Source organism: Postia placenta (genome assembly GCF_002117355.1).
Source record: "Postia placenta MAD-698-R-SB12 unplaced genomic scaffold POSPLAscaffold_13, whole genome shotgun sequence".
NCBI classification, from domain to species: Eukaryota; Fungi; Basidiomycota; class Agaricomycetes; order Polyporales; family Adustoporiaceae; genus Rhodonia; species Rhodonia placenta.
In genome coordinates, this window is record NW_020169844.1 from 396793 (window position 1) to 418382 (window position 21590).

The following is a 21590-nucleotide window of genomic DNA, read 5'->3' on the forward strand; positions in this document are numbered from 1 at the left end:
GCTGAGATGCCGACAGCCCGACTGCGATGCGATGACTGATTTGCACAATGCAGGCACGAACACCTCTACCAGATGATTGAGCGTAACGTGATACGATCAGACGAATTTGCTGACAACTACATTGGCACTGAACGTCTGTTGCTGGGCTCTAAGGTCATCTTGTGCACCATCAGTATGCTATCTCATCCACGCTTGGGCCCTTCTGGTTTCATCCGGCTCGTACCAATTCACACTGTCGTCGTGGACGAGGCCTCTCAGATCGAGGTGGGCGACTATCTTCCCACGTTGGACAAGTTCGACATACAGAAGCTCGTCTTCATCGGCGACGACCAGCAATGTGCGTGTCATCAGCAGCGCGCCTCTCGTACACGTTCGCATTGACATCTCCCATTCGTAGTGGCACCGTACGGACAAGATGACTTGGGGAACCTAAGGAGTATCTTCGAGTGCGATCATCTACGCAAGGATGCCGTATTTCTGGACACGCAATGTAGGAGCGTTTTGTTTGCGATACTTACGAGGCGCCTTACCAGGTTGTAACGGCAGATCGTATGCCCGTACATATCGGTGGTTTCATCTCGCGGCACATATATGACGGCAAGCTTCAGACGGTGCATTCCCTAAAGGCACGTTCTGTGTGTCGACTGGTTGACATTCAGCGCGGAAAGGAGGAACAAGCGGGGAAGAGTTGGATCGTGCGTCCATGCAGCGACATAACGATGACGGTATCTGACGTTGGTTCCACCAGAATAAAGCAGAAGCTCAAGCAGTCGTCGTCGTCGCCAGGGGACTGGCCCGTGCGGGGAAATCCTTCCGCGTCATTACGCCCTACGACTCGCAACGCAATCTATTGGAGAAGATGCTCAAAGCAGAGAAACTACCATGGGAGAACAAATGTTTCAATGTGGATTCCTTCCAGGGTACGCGGTTGTACTACGCTTACTTACGTTGGGCTGAAAGTTTATCTCTTCGTGTTCCCCAGGTAATGAAGACGATCACATTGTTATCTCTGTCGTACGAACGGGCAAGGTTGGCTTCCTCTCCAACTTACGCCGGACGAACGTTATGCTCTCGCGTTGCAAGAAGAGCATGACGATATGCACCAATCGCGCGTTCCTGGAAGGTGTAGCGTCGTCTACCCTCATGGGCAAGCTAGCCTCGGAGTGGGGAAGCGATGGGTGGCTGTCCTGGCAGGACATCATCTCAGATCGATTCTGAGCAACGAATATGTGTCACTGGTCGTCTTAGAAATCCCCTTCCTTGTATTCGTATGCTTTGTAAAGACGGCCTCAGAACAAAGAACAACAATGTCCAAATTCTGACACGCTGCGCGCTTCTTCGTAAATGAACTGGCAACTGCCTTTTGCTTCGCCACCCCAAGGCTGCAGCAGTCCATTTCTCTATCTGCTACCACCACCATATCGGAAACTCAAAGATGTCTAACACGCGTCGTCTGATCCACCAGAACCTGTTGGATGGGGATTACCCACCCATCGAAGTTGAGACTCTGCTCGAGTCTTCTCTCACAGAGGAGTTCGTGCGGAAGTTCCTAGGTGACACTCCAGCTCGTCCCATTCGTCTTGGCGTCGCTCCTGCATACTCTCCGAAATCTGCGCTCCTTGCGGTAGCGATCGCGACCACCTCGAAAGCGTTCATCGTTCAATTCAACAAGAAGGAAGAGTCGGCGAAGAGCGGGCGCCAGATTCTACGGTCCATGATCTTCTGCGAGCCGGACTGCCAGCTCTTTGCCTTTGACCTGGGTCTTCTTGCTATATCACTCTATCTCGATCATAACATCCGGATGCTAAATGGCGTGGACGTCCAGAGTGCCTGCGCCGGCAGCGGCGACAGCACTCCTCTCAAAGCAATCAAATTCGCGGTCGGCGATCACGATCCCGTCTACGATGCGAACGTTACCTTAGTCTTCGAGAGCAAGGACTGGGATCCTAAGCGCACGACACCTCTCGCGCAGCAAGCGTGGATTGCCAGCTTCCTCCCGACCCTCAGCGATATGGAGGAGCGTTTCAACGGCGTGAAGCGGGTCAATACACAAGATCTCAACGATGCGGTCAGTTTGATTAGATCTAGCTGTCGATGCTCTCAAGTACTTACTCAATGGCAGTATCTCGAAATCATTGCTGGCCTCGCGCGCAGTGATCAGCAACTTGCATCGAAGAGGCCATTGACCAAAACGCACGAATTTTCCTCGCAGCTGCCGCAAGGAGAAAAGGTGTTGCTACAGTCGAGCCGCTTCCAATCGCGAATACAGAAGTCATCAGCAGTAAGCACTATCTTCATATAACTGCTGTTAAGTTACCAACTCGAGCTTCGAATTCGGATCCAGGTCATGCGCATGTCTGTGCAAGATGAATTCGGTGCACAGTATGAAGTCCATGGGCGGACCGTTGATACTCGTGGACCCTCTGCTACTTTGCGTGCAGAGACCACCATGCTAGGCAAGACAATCACTGCGGTCACTTCCATTGGAGGCGAAAGGCCTACAAGTGCTGAGAGGCAGAAGGCCATAGTCATCTTGAAGGCACTTCAGGGAGAATATAATCTTCTTGAGAATCCCTTCCTTCAGTTCATCATTGCTCCATCTGATACCTTTAGTTGGCCAGAATCTTGGTCATCTTCTGAAACAGTCCCTCCCATCCTTGCTGAAGACCTCAACCACTCACAACATCAAGCTGTTGAACACATGCTTTCTACTGCTAATTCGAAACGGGTCACTGTCATTAAGGGTCCCCCTGGCACAGGGAAGACTACTGTGATTGCTGCCTTTGTTTGTTCAGCAGTCTCTGCTGGTCAAACAGGACTCTGGCTTGTTGCTCAGACCAATGTTGCTGTCAAGAACATTGCAGAGAAGTTGGCTAAAGTTAGATTTTTCAACTTCAAGGTTCTTGTATCTACTGACTTCCATCTTGGATGGTAAGCTTTGATCCATGTTATTTTGTTTGTGCTTACCAGACTTTGAATTTGTTAGGCATGAACATCTTTATCAGAGACTTAATGCAAATATCATCCGCTCTGATGAATTCAGGATTGCTGAAAAGCAGTTGAATGGATGCCCTGTTGTCCTTTGTACCCTTTCCATGCTATCCAACCCACGGGTTCAAGGCTTCATGCATGTTGTATCCATCAACACCCTTGTTGTTGATGAGGCTAGTCAAATTGCCATACAAGACTATGTCCCTCCTCTCTCTATCTATTCTACCATCCAGAAGATGTGTTTCATTGGTGATAACAAGCAATGTAAGTTATCTCACTTGAAAGAAAGGTTGAAAGTTCAATTATTTGAGTTTAGTGCCTCCTTATGGTCAAGATGAAGTTCAAGAACTCAAAAGTGTTTTTGAAGTTGATCATTTGTTCAAATCTGCACTTCTTCTTGATACACAATGTAGGTACCTTCAGTATGGCTCAATTGAAAAAAACACTAATGTATAATAGACCGAATGCCTCCATGTATTGGAGATTTTATCTCCAAGACAATCTACAACAATGAACTTGCTTCATACAAGGAGCATCCCATACCAAGTCAAGTTATGGCCACAACCTTCATTCATGTGCAAGATGCTACAGAAAAAAAGTTTCAAACCAGTTATGTGGTATGTGTTCAGCTTTTGCCTTAAGGTTTTGATACTGTTGACACTGGTATATGCAGAATGCTGAAGAATCAAAAGCTGTTATGAAGATTGCAGAGAAATTGGAGATGGAAAATAAGAGCTACCGGATTATCACTCCATATGATGCCCAGAGAAACTATCTGGAGAAGGAGATGAAAGCATTTGGTTTGAGGTGGGAAAACAAGTGTTTCAATGTGGATTCCTTCCAAGGTCCAGTTTCTTTTTAATCTCATAGAGTATTTGTTGACTTTGTATACAGGGAATGAGGATGACTTTATAATCATCTCTCTTGTACGCACCAAGGATCTTGGTTTCTTGACAGATTTGCGCAGGACCAATGTCATGCTTACTCGCTGCAAGCGTGGCATGTACATTTGTACCAGCTGGGAATTCATCCAGGTTATTGCTAAGGAAACACTGGTTGGTAAAATGGCTATTGAATTTGGTGATGATGCTTGGATAGGCATGGGTCAGTTGGAGGCTGGAGAATTCTGATTTGTATTTCAGTGGTGTCAATTTGACAACTATGTAATACTAGTATGGTCAATGTGCTATCTCAATGTATAAATATGTAAAATCACACTCTACAAGTGAGATAGTTCAGAAGGGCCATGCAACTGATACATGTCCATCAATGCATGAGCAATGGCATTTCTGAGACATTCAGTTGAGGTTTCAGGGTGAGAATGTTTGGACTCAATGCCAAACTTGATGGTATCAGAACCAGCAAGATCTGAATATTAGCATCAGTACAAACTAAATCTAGAGACATATGTTTGTCAACCCACAGTTAATTCCATAACCATCATGATAGGAAGCACCAAATCTATATTGATAGTTGAGACACAGACACAGTTGGATACAAGATGGACTTACCCAGTTCCACGAAATTGACATCCAGCACTCAAGCCACTCGTACTTAGCTTCCATGTCTGACTGCGCGCGAACATCTCATCCTCGAACAATTCATGCCGCTCGCCCGGAAGCATCATCATCTGTAGTCCAAGCAGGTGCCGGTCAATCCCTCGGCCCGTCGCGGCTTGACGCGTCAGGTTAGTGTGCGTTTGCACTGCACGCTGCAGCAACGACTGTCGCGCTCCGGACTACAAGATACATGATCGCAGAGGGCCGTTCATCATGAGCGATAAGACAGCAGCAGGGGTGGAGGTACTCACCGAACTTTGCGGATCGACCATTGCGAGAACGAACGCGCGACTGTCAGTGGTGAACGTGCGAATTGTCTCAGTACGTCCGTTTTTGAATAGCCGCGTCAACGCTGTCTCGTAGGTCGCAGTGAAGCAGCCGCGCGTTCTGTACCACGCCAGCTGGAGCGCCATCTGAATGTATGAGTCGGGCGAAAGGCGTGCTGTGACATTCCGGGAATTGTCAGCAACCTCGTCTACATCGCAAAATCACAGGTGCCACGAACACGCTCTCACGCACCTGTGTTTTTTATCCAGTCCGTGCCATAAGCATCGAACCATAAGATGCCATCATCGGAGTCCTCGACGATTGCTTTCGCTCTCGCCTCCGCGGTAATACACTCCCGCTCGACGTGCTCATCAACCACCCAATCCAGGCGCTCCCAACCTTGCACTTGATGCGGAGTCACACCCGGGAAAGGCCCGAACGCATCCTGTTCGATACTTTGTACGACTGCGTATTCAGCGACGATGCTTGGCACAAGCGCATCGCAAGGCGAGTGCTCGCCGATTGCTCCTGCACGCGTGTTCGATTCGACAATGAGAGTGAACGGCTTGTCGTACCAGCGGTTATGTGCGGGGCGTGCTGCATGTCCCGAGCGTACATTATGAAGGTGGGCGGTGACTTCAGGAACGGTGCAGGGTGTGGGAAGGGCGTCGTCTGTTACGCCGCCTGCAGGCAGGGCATATGTGTAATGATCGAGACTGAGTGCGAAAAGAGAGTGGTGAATGGTGCGCAGTATGGCATGATTTTGTGGAGAGAGAGATAATAGATGACCGAGGTTCTGCAGATTTGTTCATCAGACGTAAGACGGAACCTCTCGCATGCCTTACCTCCGTCCATCGATCTCTGTCGTCTGCGCTTAACACGCATACTGGAACCGCATGTTCACCGTTCTCGAGACGTGCAACTACGTCTGCAACGACGGCAGAAAGTCTGCGCTCGAGCTCGTCGGACGAAAGAAAGCGGGAATCGTCATCGACAACCTCCACAGCATAGAACCAGTCATGTACGAGAACGAGGAGTTTGCGCGCGTCGGAATCAGTTGGCGCAGGTAAAGGGGACAGCGTATCACAGCGCGTTTGGGGCACACGGGAAATACTGAATATTTTTGCCGTAGTGTTTCGCAGCCAGATCCCTACAGGCGTATAAACGCGGACATTAAGTTTGACGAAGAGAATTCGGGCGTACCTGCCCTTGTCGTATCAGGATACATGTCTTGCCTGAAGGCATGCATTCAGCGATGAACAATACCTACTATACAATCGCATACCTATCCAGGCGGCTTTTCCAGTCCAATACGCGGCTAACAAGCCATGCTGCCCGTCGAACCTGCCAGTCAGTAATACCACCGTTGGCGGAAGAGGGCCGTCCAAGGATGACGTCGTCGGGTATGGCGGGATCATTGTGGAACGCCAGCCACCAGTTGGAATTGACGAGCAGAGGCGCGCGCGATTCGTGATACGCCTTTTTCATCCAGAAATTGTCATCTAGCCAGTTATTCGGTGATGACCTGTCGAGTGCTTAGCCAAAGAGCGACGAACCGTGAGGTCAGCATAATCATGCTAGTACACAGTGGCTACTGACCGTGAAGGCGGTCCTGACAAATCCTGCCCAGACCACGCTCGAAATCCTCCACAAGTTTTACTCTATGGTTGTAGCTGTCTTCGCGGGGCAACCCGCCGTTAGCTTGATCCTCTAGCATGAACGGCTCAAGAGAGACCAGGTATTTCTGCAACGTCTGACGAAGGTCAGGTACCGGGAGTCGCGGAAGCGTCGTCGGGCTCGATGAGCTGGCTCTTGCTCTCATTCGCGGTGTGTATGATTGAATGGCTAGTCGAGGATTATTAATGCGACGTAACATGTCCTCGTTCAGAGTGCATGACAGTTTAGAGCAAGTTCAGCATGAACCTGAAAAGGCTGCAGCCGATGCCAGCAAGCACCAGAAGCATCTAATCTTATCTATTCCCCAAAGCCGATGATGCGCCCTCCCCAATATAATGCCTTCACGTGGTACGCGTAGCCGCCCATTCGACGCGTCCAAAGTCTCGCGCTCGCCACAGCCGCGTTCACTCCCCTCTATGCTATTCCCTACTTGTACCACTCCATGAAACAAGCTCAGCGCGCGGGAATAGACTTCGCTTACAACCATATTTTTAGTGCACTCCTTGAAAACTCGCCCCTTACACAGACCTACCCGCAGGCAGACTCGGACTGCAGTATACCGACCGGCAATGGCGCCTCCTGCTCATATAGCGCAATGGTTGAAGCGCACATATCCGAAGCCACAAGTTGATCCAGTATGTACTTCCCGCACACAACTCCTTGACACTATATCTGATCTTCCGGCAAGGATTGGCTTGAAGGATGCTACTCTTGGATCGAAGAGGAACATCACTTAGATCCCACCACACAGATGGATGAGATCATTCACCATGTTGACCTGCAATTGCTTCAATCCGACCTCACTGATTCAATGCTCGCGGGGACAGGCTTTCCGCCCAACATCGCCGCACTGCCCGACACTACCATCCGTGGTCCCGTTCTGGTCCAGATTATCAGTATTGCGGAAGTCGGCCATAGCGCCTTCACGTTGCAGAATGTCCGGCAGGCTCGCCTAGAACGCGAAGACATGGCGGGTTTGGCCAGACAGGAAGACGAGGACGATGAGGGACCGATTCCGTCGTACCCCAGATCGATGCTGAAGCTTCACATCAGTGACGGCTCAACCACTCTCCAAGCTATGGAATATCGCCGCCTCCCAGAGCTCGTTCTCGGGGAGACGCCCATCGGTTTTAAGGTGTGTCCCTTCTTGACTTAATGTTACGAACGTGCTTTCCACCAATGACATGGGCTCGTGCCATCGATCACCCCGAGCCTTTGCTTTGTCCTTCCCTTTGTTAACTTTGTCTCTTTATGCGGAGCAGATGATAGTCAGAGATGTGCCAATACGCAAAGGCATCGCCCTTCTCGACCCCAAGTGCGTCACGATGAAGGGTTACCAAACCGCAGACCTTGAAGCACTGCAAGACCGTGACTTCGCACGAAGTCTCAGGATACGTTTGGGGTTTGTATTTCTGCCATTGGGGTGAAGTGATAGCTAAGGACTCAAACTTCAGCAAGCCCGACGATCCCGCTCAAGAAGAGCCTGAGCCTCGACGAGAATACGCTCCAGCCCAAGCGCTCCAGCAGCATGCGCCTGCCGCCCGCGCAAACGCCGCACCCCCGTCGACACGGCAACCGCAGGCACCGGCCGCATCGACCCGGTCCCCCATTCGCTCACCCCTCAATGAGCTGTCGGAACCTCCCGCACCTCCGATCGCAGGGCCCTCCGGCACGCACCACGACGACGACGAAGGCCAGCCTCGCCGGCGCAAGGTCCCCAGTCGTGCTCAGCGCAGTCCGTCACCTGACCCGCCTCCAAGAACTATGCGCTCGCAATATTTCGTCTCAGGCTCAGACTCAGGCACAGGCTCACGATCGCACACGCGCAACCCTTCCGCGGACATTGCGCGTGAGCATCTCTTTTCGCCGCATAGACAGCCACCGGTCGTCGTCCCGGACAGCGACGAGGAGGACCTATTTGCAGGCGCGCCAACCAACGCCGTCGGGAAGGTAGGGCCGTCACGGAAAGCGGGTGATACGGATAACAGCAGTCCCAGAATGCCAAGTTCCGACTTCGACTTTGCGTTTAATTGGGATGACGCATTTCAGGAGAAGGAATTCATTGAGCAGGTAGAGCGCCTCGAGAACGCTGAGCGCGCCAAACGCGGAGGGACGCCTCAGCCAACTGTTACAACAAGCTCGAGCGCGACTATTGTGGAGCTCACGCAGGGCAGACCTAGTGCAGCGGTCACACAAAGATTCACGACATCCTCGAATGCGCACGCATCATCGTCGAGTTCCGGGGATCGTGCGCGATCCACTACCCTAGGCATGGGCTCAGGCCCCGCGCCGAGCGCCGATCGGAGAACGGTCGATATGGGCATCATCGACATCGACGATTCAGATGAAGACGACAAGGAGAACGTGCCCGCTCTGACACGTCATGTGCGTAGGCGCACGGCGAGGTCGGTCCCACCTAGCCAGGAGGAGGTTATCGAGCTGTCTGACTGATAAACCACGCTCTTCTCCGTCCAATAGGGGATGGATTAAGAGCGCGGTATGAATGGGCACGCATATACCCGTCACAAACGAGACAATATTTGACGAATCCGATGGTATTCTTATACTTCAGCTGTAATATACAAGGTCAGACGCCTCTATGTATGAAATTTATGATCAGAGCACTCTGCAACATATATAACGCACTAATGAGGCGTCCGAACTGGAAGTGGGTGCAATGCACATATGATGCGGCCATACAAAAAGTGTACTTCCTATGAGATATTAGCCGAGGATGGCAATTTTCTGTTTCTTCTTCTTGTTCTTCGAGGCAGCGAAAGATCTCCAACTGTCAACTCTCTGCTCGCGGTTCTCTGAGGATCAAGTCAGATATAAGACGGCAGAAATGATGTTTTTTCAATATACCTTCCCACCGTGCGTCGTCCTCGGCTTTACGTTTCTTTGCAGAGACCTCCTCTTCTTTCTTCCGAGCCTCCAGTCCTTCGTTTGCAAGATTCATTTTGACAGCCCTAATGAGATACGCGTGTGTGAATGATACCCGCCGGAAACGACAACGAGATAAACGTACTTCCGTCTGCGGACTTCCTCATCTATGAGGAGTTCCTTTGCCTTCGCAAGAAGCTGCTGACGCCAGGGTGGCGCCAAGTTTCGCAGACGAGGGTCACTGTCAGGAGTGGTGGTGGGAAGCAAAAGGGACTTCAGAAGGATAGCGCGGGCTTGGTTGATGACTGCGTCGATTTCCTCACGCTTTGCCTTGTCGGAAAGCTCAGATTCGGCCTGGTCAAACATGAATGTTAGCCATGTCATCTCCAGGTTGGGGTGGGGGATGCAGGAAACGGTTTAGGCGGAAGCCTAAGAGCCATATAGTACGGAGACCTGAACGAGACGGACCTTCTTGAGGAGATCAAATGCATCTGGGGCGCGTGCGTGGGGGGTCTTGTCAGGATGGATGACTGGATGTCAGACAACGTACGAGGTAACCATCAATACAAGATCATTCAAGGGCAAAGAACAGGGCGTGCGGGCGGGGGCTGCGCGACGCCAGGGGCGGGAGGACGGGCTCACAAAGCGAGAGCTGCCTATATTTCTTCTTGATTTCTTCGGGGGATGCGTCATCATTTATGTCTAGAATCTCGTATGGGCTGTCGTAGTGAAGGTCAGAGGCGTACAGGAATAACACTCTGAGTAAGTGAAGTGGCGAGGAAGGGGCACAACGCACTTCAGCTTGAAGGCTTTGAGAATTCGCTCGACCTCTACCTCTCGCTGGAATGCAGTTGCCTCCCTGCTGAGCAGTTTCTCAATGTCGTCTGCACCTGAAGGACCGCTCCGAGCAGTAGAGGTCGAGGGCTTGCTACCTGTCGAGGAGGAAGCTTCTGCGGGCATGATTTCTACAAACAAGGGAACGATCTAGTGGGGCGTGGTCTGTGCCGGAGCCGAAGCTTTGTTGGCGATGAGCAATGAGAATCAAGGCAGCAGGGCTTAGGAGGCGAAGACCGTTGTCGAGGTCAAGGTGCAGCGGCGCTGAGAAACAGCCGCCGTGTCTGCCACCGCTTGTGATGAACCTTCTCCGGACCGCGGTGCTGCGTCCTCAGCTAGCAAGATGCTCTCGCACATTCACGATAGCGGTGTGTGGTTGAAGCTCATTTTGGAGTGTTAGACCTGAACATTCATTCCTGACTGTCTCAGAGCAGATGCCAAAGAAACACACTTTCTACTGCAGCTCAGCTTAATCCGCCCAAATGTAAGAATAGTTCGAGACTCTCGCAAAAGACAACTCCATGGACACGAAACTCGAAAATATCATGGAGGACTATGTCGACGGAGATACAACCCAAGGAGAGCCCTCCATCCTCGCCGAGGCCGCCAGCTCGATATGCTTCTCGCCAACAAGTCTATGCAGCGCGGAATCGCAGCTTATTGATGTACACTGCTGCAGTGGTGCGTTATCTTGTATTTTCATATTCTAGCAACGCCTGGATAGTATTCAATTACAGATTGTCCTTGGTGTCGGCGTGACATATGCTGCAGTACCCCTATACCGTATGTTTTGCGCGGCCACTGGGTTCGCAGGAACCCCGCAAGTCGGTATGGGGAAATTTGAGCCTGAACGGCTCGTACCTGTGGAGAATGCGAAGCGCATCAAGGTGCACTTCAATGCGGACACGTCCGATGCCTTGCCATGGACGTTCACTCCGCAGCAAAAGTTCGTCAGTGTTCTACCTGGCGAGACAAGTCTCGCGTTCTACAAGGCGAAGAACAACTCGAAGCAGGACATTATAGGTATTGCTACGTATAACGTCACTCCTGATAGGGTAAATGCACTGTAAACGACTGCCATCGCTATCCACTGACTTATGCCGCCAGATCGCTCCTTACTTCGGGAAGGTGGAGTGCTTCTGCTTCGAAGAGCAGAAGCTCCTTGCAGGAGAAGAAGTAGACATGCCGCTTCTCTTCTTCATCGACAAGGATGTCCTCGACGACCCGTCGTGCAGGAATTTGGACGATGTCGTCCTATCCTACACATTCTTCAGGTGAGCACAGACTTACACGAAGAACTCACCGCGTGCTCACCCAAGCATCCCCAGAGCGCGGAGGAATGCACAGGGACACTTGGAGCCAGATGCCCCTGATGACATCGTGCAAGCCTCACAAGGCTTTGCCGAATACGAGATGGCACCCAAAGTTGAGGATAGGAAGTCCGAGTGATCAGTACTGGCATAATAAGCATTTGGCCACTGTGTCTAAGCCCCCGCTCTCTACGCCAGCAGTGTCAATACATTATTTACACGCATTAGTTCATGACAAGCATTCTCATGTACAGCTAATACTCACTGTCAATGACATCTCTGCATCCTTTGCATTAGACGCCTGTGAATTACGATAACTCCGTTTAGGGACATTACGTATTTTGTGACCTCACCTATCGCGGCATTTTCCTGCATCAACTTCATCCGATTTTCTTAGCGTTTGACCGCCATCATCTCAGCTGCTACCTATCTCTTTTGCATCCTCGCAGACATCTCCGCGAAAACAGGTGCGACAGTGCCTGCGTGAGTCATAGGATCATCCTGACCAACAGTCATTTGGATACACAGGTTGTTCCAATCGTATGCTTACTCTCAGTCCATATACTGCCAATAGTACTGCCGCAGCTTCCAGCTTTTGCCGATCGACCTGCACCTTCGAGGGGAGGTAACAACGCCTCAAGGTGCGTACACATGCATCCGACCATCCATGAGCATTTATTGACTGTCATTGCGCAGTGTCATGCTTGTTGACCTTGCGCCACCCGCAAACCAAGATCATCCTCACGATGGGGATTCAGACTCTCTCTTTGGCTCTCCGCCCCCCTCTCCGAGTGGTAGAGGTAGGTCACCATCACCGCTAGCGCTCCCAGGCGTGGCAGGTTCTGCACAAAACGTGGGGACCCTTGCACTTCCTGGTTCCCATCTTGTCGCTGAAGCATCAGTCCATCCGCCAGCGTCGTCGCCGTTGAACGATCGCGCGACGAATGTCGCACTCCCTCTACGGCATCATGCCATCCAGACTTCGCGCCAGAGACCATTTTATATGGCGTCTATGTCCACGCCTTCGGCTAATTCGGTTCAGACGGCGCCGACTCAGCGTAAGGCGAGGAAGGGTAAGGAAAAGGCGATTAGCTCTCGGGCATCCACTCCACGGCCTGCAGCCCCTCAAATTCAATTACCGCCGGCCGATCGCCCCTGTCCGCCCAACTTTTTGCGCAATCAGCGAGCACTGTTAGGGCTGGCTGGGCTTGTTGGTGGGCTGAATCCAAAACAGCTGTCGGTTCCGCGGGGTTCCTCCGCTCACAATCCAATTGTCATTGATGATTCGGACACGTCGGTAGCTGCAGGTCCACTCACAAGCCAACCGCAGTCCATATCTCGACACCCTGCTCCTGCTCCTGTCGGTCCTGGCCAACTTTCCCCACCGAATGGGGAGGAGATTCTTGCGTCCCTGATACGCTCCGGCAACCTATTACCCGTCGTTCAATCTCTCGTTCGCCTACTCTCTGGACCTGCACCAAATGCCCCTGCCCCTCCACGACTGCCTACCCGGACTGGTTGGGAACACCCTTCTCCAAACTCTGCTCCCCCTTTGAAGCGGCGGAAACTCAACAATGTCCCTGCTGGTGCAACAGACTGGGATGTACCGTACCCGTTTCAAGAAGGTCAGGGCCCACAAGGCTATGAGGCTACGTGGGCTCAACAACGCGCACGGGCGCTACTCGCGGACCTAGTTGGGCTGATTCAAGGTGCGGCGAAGAAGGTAGCGGTAAAGGGATACTACCAGCAGCAGGAGAGGGAGCGGAAGAGGAAATGGGCCGAGGAAGGCATCATCCGCGGGTACTACAGGGCACGGACGGCGACGTATGGGTTGGAGCTGGATAGAGCAACATCTCAAAGGCCGTCACAACTCGGTATAACGACATCGATGACATCGAGCAACTTCCCTCAGTCAAGTTTTGTACCTCAGATGTCCCAGACGAGGCAGACGATGAGCGAACCTCCGTCGCAGCTCATGCAACCACCCTCCGTGCAAATAGCGCAGCCAGAGCGATCATCTACTCCCGAAGAAGCAACGCCGTTGCTAGCTCAGGAATCGTCGACGTCCTTTGACGATTGGGTTGCATCACTATTGGCACCATCCGATGCTCAGTCGCATCCCTCGGATGCATCTTTGACTAATGAGCAATTTGCCGGCCTCGACTTACCGTCTTATTTTGACGACTGGCTATCACTCTTGAACACGTTCCCGCCGGGTGATCCGAACGACGGTGAATCACACACAACATTCGACGACACGTTGAATGCGCTTGCCTCGATTTCGGGTCCTGTCCCTTCAGATTCTGCCCACATCCCTGCTTTGATTTCTAGTCCAACCACGTCATCTGTGACATCTCCTTCGGTCGTGTCTCCTCAAGCATCCTCTCTCGCATCTGTTTTCGCGCTCACCGATACCCAATCACATCCCGCATTGCAAGCTCTCGATTCCGCTTTCAATATTGCTGCCCCAGTAGACTCGATTCCAGACCATCTCATTGACCCTGCGCTCCTAGCTATTCACAACAACTCCAACGAGGCATCCCCAGAGCGAGGACCTTCTGTGCCATCATCGTCCAATGCTCTGCTAGACGCCATGTCAGCTACACCAACCGACTCCACTTTTGACGAATTGTTCGGGGCGGGAGAAGGAGTGGCACCGGTGGTCGGTAATGAAGCTGATGCGATGACGACAAGCAATATGTTGTCCACTCCGACGCTAACCAGTCCACTATCTGGCTCTGCGTCGCCCCTCGCGTCGACCATGTCTCTGGCCGATCGCGATCCAGCGACCCCAGACTGGTCATGGGCGTTTGGCGATCCAGGAGTAGCTGGCGTCCCGAGCGAAGCTGCAGGTGGGTTTTTCGGTGCATTCTGGAATGCTTCGGGTCAAGATGCTCATGCAGTTGGAGGTGCAGAGCCACACGGAGGTGTCATTGCCAATCTGGGCATCGATGCGGCCGATTTAAGGGCGCTGGAGATGGAGCTCGAGCAGGTGTGCGGATCAATGGACATACTGCCGCAACTGTCCGAAAGCTCGCAATTGGAAACGAACATGCAGGTTGTTTCCGAGGCGGGAACGGACACCAAGGTGGACGTGGGCGATGGGTCGCACGCAATGCGTCTTGATCCTCTAGTCCTAGAGCCGCCCTGCACAGATGCCTCAAAATTACAGCCGACCAAGTTGTCGCCGGTTGTTCCTGTTGCGCTGCGTACTGCAACGTCATCGTTCGCGCTTCCAGAGCAAGCTCGAAGTGTGCAATCACCAGATGCGTCGCAGGTGTCGACTTCAGATTGTGCCGTTGTGCAGCCCAGTTTGCCGTCGTCAAGACCTCCCCCGGATATGGCAAATGAGGATGGCCTCCCGCCGCCGGCGAGAATACAAACCGACACTGGCTATTACACCGGCGCTGTAGTGGACGCACAACCAACAGCGTCAATGCACCCTGCACTTCGGGATCTACAGGCAGACCAGACAGATGGCTTGTTGCATGCCCATTCTCCCATTGTTCAATCCGCATCCTGCGTCCCAACACAGTCCGAATCCTCTGCAGTCCCCTCGGCTGATCCTGCTATCGCCGGCCCATCCAGTGTCCATTCGCCTCCAGCGTCTACTCCCGGACTTATGCTGTCGTCTCTGCTGGCTCTAGCCTCCCCGTCGTTTGCATCGACTTTCCACCATGGCGCAACTCAGAAGACGCTTACGAAGGCTCCGCGCGCGCAGCTATTGACGCGTGCACGAGCATTGAAAGGCGAATTAGAGCGCGCGAGAGAAAGGGCACGCATTGAACTATGGGAAATGACGATGGAGATGGGAGGTTTGGTCGCCGTGGGCAAGGAACTGGATGCCATGAACAAGCAACAATTATGAGTGCCCTTTCTGCGTCATGTAATGACTTGCTCGTTGGTTTTAAAATGCGCTATTGGATAGATGTAACCTGAATTCCGAGAATTGTGACCTGAATCACTCTGAGTGGTATGCGTTGAGTCCTTCAGACTCCTTTCACGATACCTACTTGACGTTCCCGTGTCTTCTATCCACTGTCGTATACCGACAACATGGGATAGAGCATGGCCGGATGAAGCTAACCGCTAGGACTAGTCTTGTCGAGCTCCAGGGTTTGTTGACCGAAGGCAAGATCGCGTGAGTGATTAGTAGTTATAAGTGTGGCTATGATCTGATTCTGCGATAGATTTGTGAGTATATATGTCAGAGCCGCATAAACATCCGGCCGCTGCGACGGATAAGAATCAGCATGGTGTGTTTACAATCGACCAGCGGACCCGTTTCACAATACACCACAGCAATACACTACCAATTGTCCTCCCAATACTCATCCGATCCGTCGTCGGAGTTGCCATCCGTCCAGTCATCCTCATCCGCAACGTCCACGCCTACGGCACTGACAGGAATCCCTGCGCTTTCGGGAATAGGCATGACCATAAATATATGTGTGTTGAGGGTCAGCCACCGTCTGTCCTCCTCGCCGAGCTCGGGGGAACCCGCCATCACCACCGTCCACAGGGGCGCACCCCACTCCTGCCGCTTGCTGATCAGGGCACGCAGCTGCCAGCCGGTGACCGCAATAGGCACAAGGTTGCGCAGGCGCGGCAGCACGTCCTTGTGGGAGAGCAGCGAGAGCCACAGTGGGGAGCATATGTCGAGACCGAACCAAAACGTCGTCAAGTTCGGCATCGCACCGTATGCCTCGGCGATGACCCTCGCATCTCCCCCACGGAACTGCTTAAGACGGAGGTCGGTGAGGCCAGCAAGCAGAGATTTATTGTCGGGAGGGCGAGGGCGGATCAGAGCCTCGAGGACACCCGTGCAGTCGCCCGACACGATGTCTATCTCGAGACGGGTCAGGCTAGGCAACGCGAGCCGGTCGATCAGCTCGGCGGCATACTCTTCGTCTATCTGGTCGAGCGTCAGGCGCGCCACCGACTGAGACCAGAGCATAGACCTGCATGATTCCGGGACGTGTTCTGGGATATCTAGATATGTATCCACGCCCCAGTCCGCAGGGCCTCCTGTCGGCCCCGAGAACTTTAGGGTGAGCGCTTTGAGGCTGGGAGACTCGCGCAGAATCCGTGCCAAATCCTGGTAGCTCGGGCGAATGCCAGGCTGGTGATTCGAGAGCTCCAAGGTCGTCAGAGCGTGCGCAAAACCCGTCTGTGGCCAGTTGAAGTACACGCCAGACAGGATGGCCTTGCTTAGCTTTGGCGCGTTGAGGAAAAAGGGGTTGATGCAGAGCGGCCACTCGTGTCTATGGAGATGCGACACGAAGGCAGGCTTGTCCGCCAGCACAAGATTTTCGAGCATGGGCGCCGGAGAGCAGCAGTGGAGGGCAATCAAAAACGCGTGCATGACGAGTGAGTTGGCCGTTCTCAGCGCGAAGGTGCGCCAGTGGGAGATGGAGGGGGAGAGGAGGAGCCAATGTTCAAACACCATCTGAGCGATCTGCTTCTTGGTCCCTCTAGAGACAGATACGAGCGCCGATACATCCGTGCTCGGGGATTTGAGGTCGATGGTAATATCGACGGCAACTGTCTTGGCCCGTGCCAGGTATGCTTGAGTCTTGGAGTGCATGGTGGAAGATGTAATCGCGACCTGTGCCCATAACGCGGGCGTGGTGAGCGCAACTTCGCGCCAACGACGGCATACATGAGAGACGATGACTTCGAAAGGTAATTCTGGCCCGGTAGAGGTATCTTGCTCACGATGTATGCCCGAGAGGACATCCAGGAATGCAGCGAGAGCGTCTACGAGCCCCAGGTAGAACGTGTGCACGAGGAGCTCCGTAGGGAGACGGTCGACCACACAACGATCGTCTGGCGAGGGCTTGTGCAGACTGTCGCAGCGTTCACTGATCCGCGTTGCCTCGCCAAAAGGCCTGTCGCTCTTGCTCCCCTCTGCCATTACGTCGAAATTGTTGGTAAGGTACACCCAGTCGCCTTAGTACGTTATACGTAGTGGCACAGACACACTGCTCGTATGACTCAGCCGGACTAGCAATACACAAGAATGGGTTACATACCTCAGTCGTACCGGTACATAAGCGGTAGACGATTGAGGTTCACAAACGAAGGGTCACGATGGAAGAACGCATTGACGCGGTCACGTGCCCGTACTCAACCCCACCTGTCATCTGGACCTCCAATCAGTCGAGCTTCGCTATATTCCACAAACCAAAGCGCATCTTCGCCGGTATGTTGCTAGTGATCGTGGCACAATGATTAGTGTACTCAATTTCACATAGGTGTTATGAACTGAAAGCTGTAGGCGCTCGGTTGATCGGAGACCAGTGATCGGAGGCGCTAAACAAACCAGCTGTATCCCTGCGCTCGTCTGGACTCTGAGATAAATGATTTCGGTTCACAGCGCACTGTTGGCATCTGGCCTCATCTCGCAATAGTGGATAAGGTCTTATTACCCGCGCTAATTTGCGAAACACGAGTAAGAACTATATCACCTGTTGCTCCCACATATATTCTTCCTCCTCCACATTGTCGCCACGGGACTGGACGCGGTCACGCAGGCACGCGATTTATTTTGTCCATACTTGACTATGTGCGTTTCTTAATATAACAATCATCGTCTGCTAGCTTACTTCGGCCCATAGGCGACCTTTGGTGCCGTTGGGGTAATGTTATGTGTTCTGTCTATAATAATATACACTTTTGATTCCAATTCCTGTATAACGACATTTGACGTCAACTTATTCCCGGATCGCTGCCTCCTCAATGAGCAGTCCGATCGTTTGTGTAACACCCGATGATTACGACGCTCTTGCAAGGGCCATTAAATAATGCAAATTCGCATCCTCCAATACTTACGCGTACATCGTCTCGGGAGGTTGGTGGATCCCAGGAAAAGGTGACACCGTTATAATACATCAACTTCTTCGTGTCTTGAAGGACTTGCTGGGGTAGATTAAAATCGCATGGGTAGCAAAAAAGGAGGGTTGGCATCGCGGACATGGGAGTCAAGATACTAGCTGACCTGTTTCCACTACGAATCACACTCCTCTCCGAAGATAATACCCTCTCTATCGTCATCCGTAAAGTCCGTGTCTGTCTCTGAGTCCTGATAAAAGTCATCTTTCTGAAACACGAACGTATGTGTGTTGAGCTCAAGCCACTTTCGTTCCTCAACTTCGGGCTCAGATGCGCCTATCATGGTCACGTTACAGAGGGGTGCGCCCCACTCCTGACGCTTGCTAAGTAGAGTTCGCAGACGTGGTGAACTGACGCCTTCGCAGACAAGGTTGCGCAAGTGCGGCGTCACGTTATGGCCAGATAGAAGCGAGAGCCACAAAGGGGACGTCTCGTCGTGGTCAAACCAGAATGTTTCCAGATTAGGCATCGCCTTGTATGCAGCAGCGATGGCCTCTTGGGTTCCGCCACAAAACTGCTTCAAGCGGAGCTCGGTGAGACCAGCCAGAAGCGACTTGTCGTTCGGAGGCATATGGTGAGTCAAAGTTGTGAGTATATCGGTACAATCATAACACTCGGGAAGATCTATCTTGAGACGGGTGAGATTGGGCAGCGCTAGTCGACCGACCAGCTCTGTGGCGAGCTCGGGCGCCATCCTTTCGATTGCGAGCTCCGCAAGCGACTGCGACCAAAGCATTGCCGCACACGACGGTGGGACATCCGGTGAACCCTCCGAAGTGAGCTCGAGCGCCTCCTCGTCCGGATCTCCTGCGGGCGTGAAGTCACTCAGTGTGAGGGTTTTGAGGTTGGGAGACCCACGCAGGATGCGTGCGAGGACTTGATACCTAGGCCCGGTACCGAACTCGTGGTGCGATAGCGTGAGGGAAATCAGATTCTGCGTGCGACTCGTCTGTGGCCAGTCGAAGTACACGCCGGACATGGCGATCGTGCTGATTTTAGGGGTTTCCCCAGAGAAGATGTTCACTCTCAGGAGCTTTCTAGTCTTGTAGAAAGACCTGATCTCTGACCTGTCAACCAATTCGAGCCGTTCAAGCATGGGTGCTGGGGAGCAGCCGTTAAAAAGGCCTATAAATGCCTCCATAACCTGAGGATTGATGGTTTCCAGGATGAACGAGCGCCAGTGGGGAATATGTTCCGAAATAAGTTGCCAGACGCCGTGCACGACCTGGACGATGTATGAGCTGATTGCAGACTTGCCATAGACCGGGGATCGCAGGTCATTGGGCCCAAATAATGAGAGGCGGAGGGAGATATCCACCGGGGAGTTCTGCGAGCGCTCGAGGTAGCTGCCAACCTTGTTGTATATAATCAGTCGAGAGAGATTGATTTGTGTCCAAAGCTTTGGCGTATTCAGCGCAATATTTCGCCAACGGGAGCATACGTGAGACACGACTATTTCGGACGGCAGAGCTTTCGCCGTATGAGTATTGTACTGAGGACATGGGCCGGATCGTCCTTCCTCAGAGGCATCAGGTAGGTAGACGAGCCCCAGGCAGAATATATACGCCAGCAACTCTACTGGGAGTTTGTCGCATGGACAGCGGCCATCTGGTGGAGGGACTCGTGGGTCTCCACGATATGTTCTGCCCCGCACTTTGTCCGGGCGAGGATGCTTGTTCTTGAGGTGCCCGAGCATTGCGGATTTGCCGGTGTGGAAAGACCTGTATGCCTGCCGCTAGAATGAATAGTTAGCCGCGTTGAGCAATAAAGAGGCTGGTAGGATCATAAGTTACACTCACAAGGTGTGTGTGGCGCAAGTGGCAGGAACCAAGTTGGACTTGTTCAGGTTTCTATTTGGTCGCGCAAATACCGGATAGGCGCTAGATCACTGATCGCATGTAAGTTACTGTATTTATTTATGCTTCCGCTTTTGATATGCCTCTCCTTGCCTCTCGGGCCAGCTTTTTGGCCGCTTAAAGTAGGAATCAGCTGTGCTGCAATATCATACACTCGAGCATAGGCAGGTCCCATGATAAGCTAGTTCGGAAATACGAAACGCGGAGTATGGGTGGCACCGAGTTATCAGTCTGCGTCTAAGACGACGCCTTGCCGTGGCCCGATGCGGACAGGCGAATCCCACTTGCGCACACGGAACATCAAGCACTTTAGCCGGAGGTGAGCGACCTCTGCACCGAAACAAGTTTCACCAATCCGGCAACCCCAAGCCCGCGAGGGTGGACATGGCAGCACCTGCACATTGCAACGTCGCGCGAACAAGGGTCAACAACATTCTCAGGGAGCGCAAATCTACAACCCATAACGTGTTAGGATCTGACATTGACGGGATGTCCGTTCATACCATTAAGACATTCGGAGCACGGCGAGTAGGGATGCCCTATCATTATCGCGAGAGGAAGCTGCAGATGCAAGTCAAATAGCTCAACTGAAGGCTTACTGTGGCTGTGTCGGGGGCGGGGCCGCTTGCCCGTAGTGATATTTTCAGCATGGGAATGGAGCACAATACCGCAGGATCGGCCACATGCGAAACACAGAAAACATTCGTACTAATGAGACACCAGCACCGGAAGTTCTGCATGCCGTGGGTCGCAGAAGTGCCCAAAGGTATACTAGTCGCGCTAATGTAATCGGCGGCAGGAAGTCATGATGTCCATTAAAAGAGCTTCGGAGACACAACATCATGACATGACAGAACGGTCGAGGTCAGATAGCACCGTGGTGGATGGAACATGCACTGTATAGATTATGTTCACCAATTTTGCGAGACATTGTTTTGCACGCAATGCACGACATTTCTCAAGCGAGCATTTGGCCAATGGCAAGGCTCTCCCTAATCTTGGTCCGGGACTGAGTAGAGATTGCAGAACAAAGTAGTCGCCATGAGGACGATCGAGCGCGAAACATATATGTCAGACCCGTCGATGCTCGACCCTCTGAGCACCGTACAGTGTACTTGGCTGCGAGTCAGTGAATAGACCGCGAGATGTAGTTCATGAAGGCATTGTCCGGGCGCGATTCATTGGGAGATCTTGGCGCGGGCTGTCTAGATGCGGAGGAAGAACGCGAGAAGCGCGAGACGCGTGCCGACCGCAGCCCGGAATCTTAGTTGCATATCATGCCCGGCCTGCGAGACTGCGAGCGACTTGATGGCTGAGAC

At 52.5% G+C, this 21590-nt stretch overlaps 10 protein-coding genes across 10 annotated transcripts; 6 read left to right on the forward strand and 4 right to left on the reverse strand.

The window, feature by feature from the left end:
* Positions 1 to 174: 174 nt before the first annotated feature.
* Positions 175 to 1218, forward strand: POSPLADRAFT_1151396 (hypothetical protein; the record flags this gene model as incomplete). Its single annotated transcript, XM_024486527.1, has 5 exons — positions 175 to 337; positions 398 to 490; positions 547 to 695; positions 749 to 920; positions 983 to 1218. 5 exons carry the CDS (start codon positions 175 to 177, stop codon positions 1216 to 1218), a joined length of 813 nt encoding a protein of 270 aa, XP_024335646.1.
* Positions 1219 to 2821: 1603 nt separating this feature from the next.
* Positions 2822 to 4121, forward strand: POSPLADRAFT_1098109 (hypothetical protein; the record flags this gene model as incomplete). Its single annotated transcript, XM_024483160.1, has 5 exons — positions 2822 to 2931; positions 2987 to 3255; positions 3475 to 3608; positions 3665 to 3836; positions 3886 to 4121. Coding segments are annotated over 5 exons (921 nt in total), but the record flags the coding sequence as incomplete, so codon positions are not given.
* An 89-nt stretch (positions 4122 to 4210) lies between these two features.
* POSPLADRAFT_1151685 (hypothetical protein) lies at positions 4211 to 6639 on the reverse strand (the record flags this gene model as incomplete). Its single annotated transcript, XM_024486566.1, has 9 exons — positions 4211 to 4359; positions 4415 to 4452; positions 4503 to 4729; positions 4802 to 4992; positions 5070 to 5613; positions 5663 to 5967; positions 6021 to 6052; positions 6103 to 6352; positions 6417 to 6639. The coding sequence occupies 9 exons, from the start codon at positions 6637 to 6639 to the stop codon at positions 4211 to 4213; spliced, it is 1959 nt and encodes a 652-aa protein (XP_024335648.1).
* Positions 6640 to 7063: 424 nt separating this feature from the next.
* Positions 7064 to 8914, forward strand: POSPLADRAFT_1152092 (hypothetical protein; the record flags this gene model as incomplete). Its single annotated transcript, XM_024486620.1, has 5 exons — positions 7064 to 7129; positions 7183 to 7468; positions 7548 to 7629; positions 7826 to 8858; positions 8888 to 8914. 5 exons carry the CDS (start codon positions 7064 to 7066, stop codon positions 8912 to 8914), a joined length of 1494 nt encoding a protein of 497 aa, XP_024335649.1.
* A 123-nt stretch (positions 8915 to 9037) lies between these two features.
* On the reverse strand, positions 9038 to 10420 carry POSPLADRAFT_1173115 (hypothetical protein). The gene is made up of 6 exons (XM_024488215.1): positions 10174 to 10420; positions 10020 to 10096; positions 9846 to 9907; positions 9523 to 9731; positions 9360 to 9463; positions 9038 to 9307 (listed from the first exon to the last, which is right to left on the reverse strand). Exons 1-6 carry the CDS (start codon positions 10335 to 10337, stop codon positions 9219 to 9221), a joined length of 705 nt encoding a protein of 234 aa, XP_024335650.1. The 5' UTR covers positions 10338 to 10420; the 3' UTR covers positions 9038 to 9218.
* A 454-nt stretch (positions 10421 to 10874) lies between these two features.
* Positions 10875 to 11660, forward strand: POSPLADRAFT_1049046 (hypothetical protein; the record flags this gene model as incomplete). The annotated part of the gene is made up of 4 exons (XM_024479650.1): positions 10875 to 10892; positions 10949 to 11266; positions 11319 to 11485; positions 11540 to 11660. 4 exons carry the CDS (start codon positions 10875 to 10877, stop codon positions 11658 to 11660), a joined length of 624 nt encoding a protein of 207 aa, XP_024335651.1.
* Positions 11661 to 13082: 1422 nt separating this feature from the next.
* Positions 13083 to 13295, forward strand: POSPLADRAFT_1121257 (hypothetical protein; the record flags this gene model as incomplete). Its single annotated transcript, XM_024483516.1, has 1 exon — positions 13083 to 13295. A coding segment is annotated over one exon (213 nt), but the record flags the coding sequence as incomplete, so codon positions are not given.
* A 1509-nt stretch (positions 13296 to 14804) lies between these two features.
* Positions 14805 to 15461, forward strand: POSPLADRAFT_1041168 (hypothetical protein). The gene has a single exon (XM_024477852.1). It carries the CDS (start codon positions 14862 to 14864, stop codon positions 15387 to 15389), a length of 528 nt encoding a protein of 175 aa, XP_024335653.1. The 5' UTR covers positions 14805 to 14861; the 3' UTR covers positions 15390 to 15461.
* Positions 15462 to 15830: 369 nt separating this feature from the next.
* POSPLADRAFT_1059952 (hypothetical protein) lies at positions 15831 to 17438 on the reverse strand (the record flags this gene model as incomplete). Its single annotated transcript, XM_024481208.1, has 1 exon — positions 15831 to 17438. The coding sequence occupies one exon, from the start codon at positions 17436 to 17438 to the stop codon at positions 15831 to 15833; it is 1608 nt and encodes a 535-aa protein (XP_024335654.1).
* A 1092-nt stretch (positions 17439 to 18530) lies between these two features.
* POSPLADRAFT_1059954 (hypothetical protein) lies at positions 18531 to 20111 on the reverse strand (the record flags this gene model as incomplete). The annotated part of the gene is made up of 1 exon (XM_024481209.1): positions 18531 to 20111. The coding sequence occupies one exon, from the start codon at positions 20109 to 20111 to the stop codon at positions 18531 to 18533; it is 1581 nt and encodes a 526-aa protein (XP_024335655.1).
* Positions 20112 to 21590: the final 1479 nt, after the last annotated feature.